Here is a 10,688-nt window from a genome sequence, read left to right as displayed (position 1 = left end):
TGCCTCCTGCTCCCCATACGCAAGGGCGCAGTTTCTGTCAAACTGATTTGCACTCGTGCAGACTTGTTAGAAACTGCTTCTGGGTCTTTCCATGGAGGGTCCTGGTTGGGTGTAATCACCCAGGGCAGGGGATTCAGCGTCTCCCATCTCTTTCCTGCCTTTCCACGATACATAATGGCGTGTTGATTCGGAGGGCGCTCAGTAACTGAGGGATGGACTGCTGACTGATAATGCAGTGTATATGTTAACAGGGGAGCTACAGAGCCTGGGGATTGGAGACGGCTAGGTCCAGCCATCTGTGCAGCCATTTCCACCTGATTAAAAGAAGAGGCTTTGGGTTATGACTCGGAGAGAGAGTTAGACGCGTCCAGTAATAGAACTCGTCATGATGGAGACCCAGGCTCCTCAGCCCTGGCCTGCTGAGCTTGTATTCTCTTCTTACTGTGCTCCCATGGGAATGATCCTATAAGCAGCTGCCGCTCATCCCTGAAGCCAGGACAGATTTCTTGTGATGACTGACAACCAGCCAGCAGGTAGCCAGTCTCTTGGGTTTCAGCCCTTGGTGACCTGTCAGGGTGGCTGAGAGGTCACAGACCTGCTGACTTCCTTCAGGGTGCAGGATGGAGCAGCCTTCTCAGGGGTGCAGGGCCGTGAAAGTTTTCAAATGATCTGAGATGTCCTCAGCCCGGTGTTGATGGCCATCAGGGAAAAGGAGGACAGGCAACAGGCAGCAAAATGACGGAGTCTAGGGTGAGCCTTTCCTAGGAGCTCCCATTAGCTGACCGCCAGGATGCCTTGTTTTTGCACTCACTTGGCTTGTGACCAAAGTGTCTTAGGACTGAAAAGGATTTGGGACTTTGCTGAACTGTTTATACAGAAAAACCTGACTGGGCACAATGGCTCATGACTGTAATCTCAGTACTTTGAGAGGCTGAGGTGGGCAGATTGCTTGAGTCTGGGAGTTCAAGACCAACCTGGGCAACATGGTAAAACCCTATCTCTACAAAAAATTTAAAAAACAAATAAGCAGGTGTTGTGGTGTACACTTGTAGTCCCAGCTACTTGGGAGGCTGGTGGGAAGATCATTTGAATGTGAGAGGCTGAGGCTGCAGTGAGCTGTGATTGCATCACTGCACTCCAGCCTGGGCAACAGAGTAAAACCCTGTCTCACAAAAAAAAAAAAAAAAAAAAAAAAGAAAGAAGAAAAGGAAACCTTCTCCAAAGAATCTTTACATCTATTGCTGAGAAACCAGTTCTCTAGGCGTGTGCTTTTCTTGAGTCTGAGGTGGGCAGTTGTATCACCCGTAGTGTTGAGAGTTATAAAATAATACACGAAGGATGGTAATAGCCACATCTCATAACATAGATAAATCTAATTACATTACTTTTACAACACTCAAACAGAAGCAAAACTGAAGAGTGCATTTTTAACAATTTATTCTTGAAATAATTTCAGACCTACAGAGTTTAAGAACAAAAGAGGGAGTTCCCATATGTCTTTCACTCAGATTCACTAAATCTTAACCTTTTGCCACACACACATTATTTTTTGAGCCGTTTGAGAGTAGGTTGTATATATCACATTTGTGTTAGTCCATTTGCCTTGCTGTAAAGGAATACCTGAGGCTGGGTAATTTATAAAGAAAAGAGGTTTATTTGGCTCATGGTTCTGCAGGCTGTACAGGAAGCATGGTGCCAGCATGTGTTTCTGGGGAGGGCCTCAGGAAGCTTACAGTCAGGGTGGAAGAAGAAGGGGAGCCAGTGTGTCATATGGTGAGAGAGGGAGCGAGGAGAGGGAGGTTACAGGCTCCTTTCAACAACCAGCTCTCCTATGAATTAGTGAGAACTCATTCATCACCATGGGGTTGTCACCAAGCCATTCATGACAGATCAGCCCATATGACCCAAACACCTCCTGCCAGGCCCCACTCCAACACTGGAGATTTGGAAGGGACACACGTCCAAACCACATCAATGTCTCTTAAGTGCAAAATACACTCTCTTACATCACCATAGTATAAATTTCACATTTGGGAGATTTAACAGTGGCAAATACGTCAATCTCATCTGCAGGCAATATTCCACATGTATCAGTTGTCCCAACGACGGTTGAAGCACCTTTCCCCCCTTGAGTCCAGCATCACATACTGCATTTGCTTGTCATGTCTCTAGTCTTTTAACCTATGTCTGTTCCTTGGCTTTCTGTCTTTCAAAACACTGATGTTTTGGAGAATGCAAGTCTTCTTTTCCTTTAAATTGAGGGTCCCTCCCTTTAGATTTTCCTGTGTTTCATTATGAGCACATTCAGTGTACGGATGCCTGGCCAGAATGCTACCTACATGACGCTATGTCCTTCATAGGGTACCAGAGCTGGAGGCACATTGCGTCCATCTGCCCCTCACTGGTGACGTTGACTTTGGTCACCTAGTCAAGGTCCTACTCAGTTTCTCCACTTATGGTTAATGATTTCCCTTTCTACTAATCAGCAATCTATGGGAGATACTTTGAGACCATGCTGGTATCCTGCTTCTCGTTAAACTTTCCCTTAAGATTTATCATCAGCAGGTAACTTTTGCTGAACAATTATTTACTATGACAGTTGTAAAATGATGATTTTTAAAATGATTTCCTCCAAATTTATCACTTCGTATTTTACTGTACAGCTCTCTTCTTCCCCATTCACCCACCTACACACCTACCCACCTGCACACTGATTCACCCATCTGTCACCCATTCACCCATCCATTCATCCATCTATTCATCCACCCATCCACCCACCCATCTACTCACTCATCTACCCATCCACCCACCCCTCTACTCACTCATCCACCCATCCACCCACCTACCCACCTATCCAGCCACTTGTCCACAGCCAGTCATCCACCCATCCAGCAATCCAGCCAGCCATCCACCCAGCCATCCATCCACTCACTCACCCACTTACCCATCCATTCATCTTTATTCTACTCATTCACCCACCCATCCATTCATCCTCACATCCACCCACCTGTCCATCTACTGAGGCATCCACTCATCCATCCATCCACCCACCCATCCATCCACCTAGTATCCATCCATCCATGTACCTATCCATCTATCCCCCATCCATCCACCCAGTATCCATCAATTCAGCCATCCACCCATTCATCTATCCATCCATTCACCCACCCACCTATCCATCCACCCATCTACCCATCCACTCAGCTATCCATCCATCCATCCATCCATCTACCCACCCACCCACCCATCCGTCCACTCAGCTATTCATTCATCCATCCACCCATCTGTTCATTTATTCATCCATCAACCCACCCATCCACCCACCCATCTACCCATTCATCCATCCAGTTATCATTAGTATAGATTCATGGATTTCTATTTTATTCACCAGGTTATAATCCATTACTATCCTCATATAGTTTGATGTTCAGATTATCCCAGACTTGGCCAGTGAAAGCCCCTTTAAGCTGGCTCCAGTGACAATATGTATTTTAAATGTTTTTTTTTTTAAGTTGAGTATTAAATAGTTATATTAATAAATAATAAGGTAAATTTGATCATTAGGATGACTCAGATTTTAGGGGGAAACTGATGTCCCTGAAGGCATAAAGGAGGCTGAGAAGCAGTTTCTGTCTCCCTAGTTGGCTTCACTGACCTCTGTGCTATCAGAGAGCTTAGGATCCGGTATCTACCTCATAATCTTACATTGGAACTGCTGTCTGTGGAAGAATTGCACCAGACGTGGTCATGTTACAGTTAGGACTAAGCAGCAGCAAAGCCAGACTTGAGGCTCCTAGACCTGAATTTGGAGCACTGTTAGCTGAATCCAGAGAGCTCAGCCTTCCTGAGCCCTGACAGGGCTGCAGAGGTGGCCTGGTGGCTGCAGGGGAAGGAGAATGGGAAAAACCACTGCCTCCTCGGTTTGCAGAGCAGGAAGAATCACTATCGTTACTTCTCTTTGCTTTAGGTTGGCTCCCATCATCTGAGACTCCACAGAGGCCTGGAAGCCAACGCCCCTGCTTTTGACAGGTAAGGATTGTCTGACACCATCCAAGCCTGTCATTGTCATTCTCAGACGTCTTCTTCCCATCAGACACCAGGGATAGGGTGTGACAGGATGAGGAGGACCCTGAACCCTGAATCTAAATATGCTTTCACTTTGGTCCTTTATGCAAGAAGGGAGATTACAAAATGGGATTTTTACTTGTTCTCAGGTCTCCCGAAGGTAAATTAAGGAATGTTCAGGTGGCACTTTCTAATTATTTTATCTTATCAGCTTCTTGCAATGAGGATTCATCTCTTTGCCCTGGTTAATAAGGGATAATCTAAATTAAAGGATATTTGAAGCTGTTTGGTTTTGGTTTTAAAATAATATAGAATAAATATAGAATTATTTAAAAATAATATATAATATAAAATAATATATTATTTTAAAATAATATAGAATGAATAAGTATAGAAAAGTATAAAGTGAAAAATAAAAATACCCTAAATCCCAGCAGTTACCACTCTCAGCGATTTTGCTACTGGTAGGTTTTTACATGTCATTCTAGAAAACAATGGTGGCACTATACATACATATATATATACAGAAATTGGATCATAGCACATCTCCTATTTATTTATTTATTTATTTATTTATTTTTAATTTTTATTTTTTGAGATGGAGTTTAGCTCTTGTTACCCAGGCTGGAGTGCAATGGCGCGATCTCGGCTCACCGCAACCTCCGCCTCCTGGGTTCAGGCAATTCTCCTGCCTCAGCCTCCTGAGTAGCTGGGATTACAGGCACGCGCCACCATGCCCAGCTAATGTTTTGTATTTTTAGTAGAGACGGGATTTCACCATGTTGACCAGGATGGTCTCGATCTCTTGACCTCGTGATCCACCCGCCTCGGCCTCCCAAAGTGCTGGGATTACAGGCTTGAGCCACTGTGCCCGGCCCACATCTCCTATTTTTTAGCTTAAGAAAAGCTGAACTATTTGTAATATGTATTTGAAATAATAGCTTCTTAAAATATTTGCTTATTTACTCTAAATACTCAATATTTAAGAATTGTCTTAGTGAATGTAATTACAGTTCTCAAAAGTAATGTTTTAAGTGTTTGAATCATTCTACCTGAATCTTCATTGAGACTTTACATTTGCTTGCATCCTCTTATTAAACATACCACTAGTCACATGAGCCCAGCTGTGACCCCCTGATTAGCATGTTACATATAAGGGGCTTTTTCTGTAAAGAGATATCCAATCAAGTATAGACAAGGCCACTGCCTTTTCCAGAACATTATTAGTGTGTCCTAAGCATTCTACACATGAAGTTCTTTTAGTTGACATTGATCTACACTAAATGATCTTAGGAAATAGTAAACATGAAACTGAAAAAGAAATTCTACCTGGCTGGACTCGGTGGCTCACATCTGTAATCCCAGCACTTTGGGAGGCTGAGGAGGGTGGATCACTTGAGGTCAGGGGTACAAGAACAGCCTGGCTCACATGGCGAAACTCCATCTCTACGAAAAATATAAAACTTAGCCGGGCATGGCGGTGCATGCTTATAATCGCAGCTACTTGGTAGGCTGAGGTGGAAGGATTGGTTGAACTCAAGAAGCGGAGGTTGCAGTGAGCCAAGATCATGCCACTGCACTTCAGCCTGAGTGACAGCGAGGCTCCATCTCAAAACAAAACAAAACAAAAGAAAATTCTACCAGAAGCTGACCCAAAACAAAAGGAAAAGTCATGCTGGGTTTGCTTCAAAAATCTTCCTATGTTTAGGAGCTTGCTAAAAAAAAATACATATATCTAGCTGAAGCATGTTTGCATAGGCGGAAGATTTTTCAGCATCCTGGTAATGCAAGGTGTGTGAGATGCGCATACCTGAGAGACTAAGACCTCTCTCTTCTCACAAGTACCCCAGAGGCTGCCTGCCCCCTTGGAAAGCATCCCTAAATCCAGGGGTACACTCAGATCTCTTCTGCAAATCACAGGACAAGCTGCTGAGAGGGTGAGTCTTTCTCCAGGCAGCTACTGTGTCCGAGAAGTCTCTTCTGTAATGCTTCTTCCCACAACACTGGCTAGAGGCAGGAGCCCTCCGGTTCCCTGGCAGGAGCTGCCGCTTTCATGTTAATTGCTGACTATGTTCCCCTCATTTGAGACAACGTGTGGAAATAAGGTGACATGTCTGTCTAGTGGCCGCAGTGGGGCACCGTGAGGGTTCCCCTGAGAGCAAGCTGCCAGGTCCCCGATGACGTCCCTGGACTGGCATTTTCGCCGTCCTGGGCACTTCCCAATTCTCTTCTCTTGGACATCACTGCACTCTCAAGAGTCTTTCAGTTCTTTGATGGATTTGATTGAGAATAAATCCCTTCTTTCCCCCGCAAAACCTTCGTGCGGATAGTTTTTCTCCCCAGAGGATGCTTGTTTTCCTTGCCCGTGCTGCCTGGGTACTGAGAGTAGCCGGGGCCGTCTTTCGTCACTTTGCTCTGTGTGCTCCATATCTGAGGAGGGCTGTTTGGAGCAGGCCTTTGGCTGCAGCTGCCAGAGCAGGGTCCTGTCATCTCCGTGTGGTGATGAGTCTCGGTAGAAGGGTTAACCTTTCACGGGATGGTGCCTGAGGCTGCCCTCGCGGAACAGAGAAGCTCTTTCCCCGCTCCGCTCTGCGGGCGGCCGCTGTGCGCGTCAGCGTATGTCGAACGCTAGATCCCTCCCTGAAGATGAGAAGGATGCTTCCAAATGGAAATCTGATTCCTCAGTGTCCTGAAAAATACCGTTTTTCAAGTAGCTTCCCATGACAGTAACCCTTGAGCAGGGGAAGTGGGGAAAAAAAAAAAAAAAAAAAAAGGCCCCCGTGCTCAGAGTGACCCAGCAAGAAGCCTGCAGTCACCGACCCTGGGTCAGCAAGGCCTTTCAGCTCACCAATAATGAGTGTGTTTACGATACAGGGAAGGAAAGAAGAACCCGCTCCCACACGCCAAGCACTGTCCTTGTCACTTTCACTGTCTTTCTAGTCCTCCAGCCGTTCTCTGCAGGAGGGGGAGCAGCCCTGCTCTGCAGATGAAGGAGCCAGCTCAGAGGGGAGGAAGTACGTCATCAGGGGAGTTTGGGGGTGGGGACAGCATAGAGTAATGATGAGGAATCATGAGTAATAATGAATAATAGCGGTTTTCTTCTGGCCCTGGGCTTTGGAACCAGTTGAGAAGAAGGGGCAGGGATGAGACAGACAGAGATCAGAAATGGGCCTTTTCTGATGGGCCACACTGTGGGACGTGGCTTGGATGTGTGGCCACAGTGGGTTCTCTCACCAGGGGCAGAGCCTGTGTGTGTGAGAGCCAGGCCTGGGATGCACCTTCTCTGGGCAGACAGACCCAAAAGAAAGCCCACAAGGGCTGGGTCACACACAGTCACGCCCCAGTAGGGGCCCAGACCTCCACATGGAGATGGGAGCCCGGGCGGGGGTGGGAAAGGGCTCACCCTTAACTTAGACCAGCGAATCGGCAGACGAGCCTAACTTGAAACTACCCACTTCCAAATCCATATTCTTTCTACTACTCTCCTCTAAAGTTAGTAAGAGAATGTTTTCTCTTACTGGGTTAAAAAAAAAAGATTTTTTTCATGATCATTTAGCTCTTTACAAAATTCCACTCATAAAAGAAACGTCATTATAGAAATTTGGGAAGGAGAAAGATGTGTACAGAAGAAAAGAACTTAAATCACATAAAATGCCACCACTTTTGACGTCATGTGTTTTCTTCGTCTTTTTCCTATATTTCGGCATAAAGATTGCACCGTTCAATGATAATTTGACACTGCTTTTTGCATCGTATCGCTTCCCTGTTTTGTTTAAGGCGCTACATTTCAACATGTTTCACACTGAGCTTGTAAGGTTACTTTAAAATAGCTGGTAATCAAGGACAAATGTTGGAATCGCTCCCGAATATTTCAACACACATATTTAGAAAGTCGCGTCTAATACAAGGACTAGTTTCCCAAAGCCTGCAAGTTCTGTTGCATCTCCTTGCTGTGGTTTAGCATCATGAAATACAGCACTTAGGTGGAGAACAGGATGCTGAGTTGAGAGGTCTCCTGCCAGTTTTTCTAGTTTTGAGAAGGATGGGTACCAATCAAGAGAAGAGATTCATTTCAGACGTGCACATTGCATGTATAAGACTAGGCCAGGCGTGGTGGCTCATGCCTGCAATCCCAACACTTGAAGAGGCTGAGGTGGGAGGATTGCTTGAAGCCAGGAGTTCAAGACCAGCCTGGGCAACATAGCAAGACCCTGTCTCTATGAAAACTAAGTAAAAATTAGCCAGATGTGGTGGCATGCACCTGTAGTCCCTGCTACTCAAGAGGCTGAGGTGGAAGGATTGCTTGAGCTCAGGAGTTTGAGGCAACAGTGAGCTATGATCGTCTGCCTGCACTCTAGCCTGGACAACAGAGTGAGAGCCTGTCTCAAAAGCAAAACTCTGTTGATGAAAGGTCAGGTTAGGTGTTCTAGATTTAATGGGAGGTGGTTTATAGACGGTCCGGGATATTGTTTGATTCCAAACTCATGTAGCAGTCTACACTAGCTGGTGGTAACGGCAGCTGGGAGGGACAGGTTTGCTCCCCCCCGGCTCACTTTCTACGCTTTGGGTCATGGCAGATAACTGGCGCTGGGCTCTAGCACTGAGAAAGCATGACCTCTTCTGCCCCTTCTTCCCTTGAGGGGCAGAACAGGGCAGTGTCTGGACCTGTGCCTGTGCCCAGCCTCACTCCCGCCCGCTGCCTTTGCAGGCACATGGTGCTTCTGAAGGAGCAGTACGGGCAGCAGGTGGTCGTGAACCTTCTGGGAAGCAGAGGCGGAGAGGAGGTGCTCAACAGAGCCTTCAAGGTAAGGCCAGGCTGCCCCCGTCACAGCTGGGCCGGGCTGGACGGGGCGACAGATGGCTGTGGTGAGGCCTTGAGTCTAGAGGAGGCTCCTGCAGGGACTGGAGCTGCCAGCCCAGCCCTCCTTTGTTTTCCGAGGCTTCCCCAGCGTTCCAACCACTGAACAGGCAGTGCTCGGTGATTCGGGCCCCTGATACAGTGAGTGTAATTTCTATGAGCTGATGGTTGGGAGAATTTGCTCAAAGTCAAAACAGCATCTCCTGACCCAGTCGTGTGTCCCCTGGCCTCCCCATGGGACTTCTAGGGATTCTGACTTCTTGAGGAGTCACCCTCAGTCCAGCCCAGGAGCAGGCAGGCCTCCCCTCTGCCCGGGCTGGTCCTGGGTGAGTTCCCCCAATCCCACAGGGCACTGGCCTCAGGGCTCAGGCAGGGCAGCAGCTTCCGTGGCTTCCCCCTGCTTGCCGGCCAGCCTTCAAATTTTCCCCTCTTCCTTGGGCTCCCATGGGAGCTTCTGGACTTGCTCCTGCTGGTCTCTGAGGGCTCCCTCAGGCTCCCTGGGGCTTTTCCTGGCAATCCTGGACAGAGATCCTGGACAGGGTCACGGAGCTGCGGGAGGTGGGGGGAGCAAGAGACGCCACCTGCCTGGCCAGGAGCTGTCCCAGTGCACGGATCCCAGGCCTCCAGCCCCCGCTCCCTTCTCCCCAGGCGCAAGACATTCCAGAATGAGCGGCGGGGGTTCCCGGTTCCTTTACCAGCCTCCAGGTCCCCTGCCTAATAGAAGAAAACTGTCTGGTTGTTTGAAGCTCAAGGCTACCCCTTAGAGAGAGCGCGCGAAGTGGCCTCTGGGGCTGAGGGCGATCTCTGAGCCTTTCCCTCTGCTTAGAAATGCCACATGCTCGTGCTTGGAGCAGGCACTTCCTGGTTTGCCAATTTTATTTGGCCAGACCTGCTTTTCCTCTTTGGTTTGTTGCTATTAGCAACAAGCTCCAGCAGTGTGTCCCTTCCCACCCATCTTGGCAGTGATGCGGGCTGCTAATTTGAAGGACGAAGGGGGAAAAAAAAAGCCAAAAAATAAAAATAAGAATAGTAAGAACTCCAACTCTTTTTCCCCTAGGCCTTGAGTTGTGGCCCCTCCCACCAGTGGGTGAAGTGAGGGCAGGAGATGGCAGCCGCCTCATGCGGGGAAGGGTGGGCTCCTGGCCAGGCAGGGAGGGGCACTCTAGCTGGAGACCTGGGTCACAGCCCTGTCGGGGGTGGCCCTCAGCCACATCAGCTCCCCTCAGACAGGGGCCCGGCAGCCTGCCCGGGCCCGGCGGCCATCAGTCCTGCTGGACGAGGCACTGGCTCCGGAACGCGTGTTACTGAGCCACCAGGCACTGTCAGCCTCTGCCAGCTTCTGGCTCACAGCAAGACTTGCTTGACGATGGCAGTGTTGCATGGATTGACACTCAGGCCTATCACAGGCGGTCACGTTGAGTCAGACCAGGTGACCCCAACTCCTTCTAGTCCTTGACGTCACTGGGACCTCTGGCTGGGCACAGGCTGGACTGGCCTGACCTGAAGCTGTACGGGCGTGGGTGCAGGGTGCGGGAGGCCTGGAGGCCGGGTGGCCTGGGGAGGCGGACAGTTTGTCCTTTATCACGGGGCTCTCTAGGAAGAAATCCAGGGACCAGAGGAGCCTCAAGTGGAAGGGAGGGCTCTTAAGCGCATGGTGGTGCCATCGGCAGCCCCTCGCCCCGCTTCCTGTCTGTCCCCAGCTTCGCCCGGGCTCCCTGGCCATCCTGAACGTGCACTGGGATGCGGGTCCCACCTGGCCCACCTC

The 10,688-nt window shown here is 48.6% G+C and overlaps 1 protein-coding gene across 9 annotated transcripts in view; it reads left to right on the top strand.

The window, feature by feature from the left end:
• SYNJ2 (synaptojanin 2) overlaps nucleotides 1–10,688 on the top strand; it is a 122,080-nt gene that overhangs the window by 73,911 nt on the left and 37,481 nt on the right. For 7 of the 9 annotated variants that reach the window (XM_010344300.3, XM_010344301.3, XM_010344299.3 and 4 more), the window contains 2 exons: nucleotides 3,968–4,029; nucleotides 8,774–8,870. In XM_010344300.3, coding sequence (XP_010342602.1) covers nucleotides 3,968–4,029; nucleotides 8,774–8,870 — 159 coding nt within the window. Of the gene's footprint in view, nucleotides 1–18; nucleotides 534–3,967; nucleotides 4,030–8,773; nucleotides 8,871–10,688 lie in introns of those variants that run through there. The other 2 variants (XM_074397196.1, XM_074397197.1) reach the window with 2 other exon arrangements.

This window comes from Saimiri boliviensis, chromosome 4 (genome assembly GCF_048565385.1).
Source record: "Saimiri boliviensis isolate mSaiBol1 chromosome 4, mSaiBol1.pri, whole genome shotgun sequence".
NCBI lineage: Eukaryota > Metazoa > Chordata > Mammalia > Primates > Cebidae > Saimiri > Saimiri boliviensis.
This window is presented reverse-complemented; position numbering and strand designations above follow the sequence as displayed.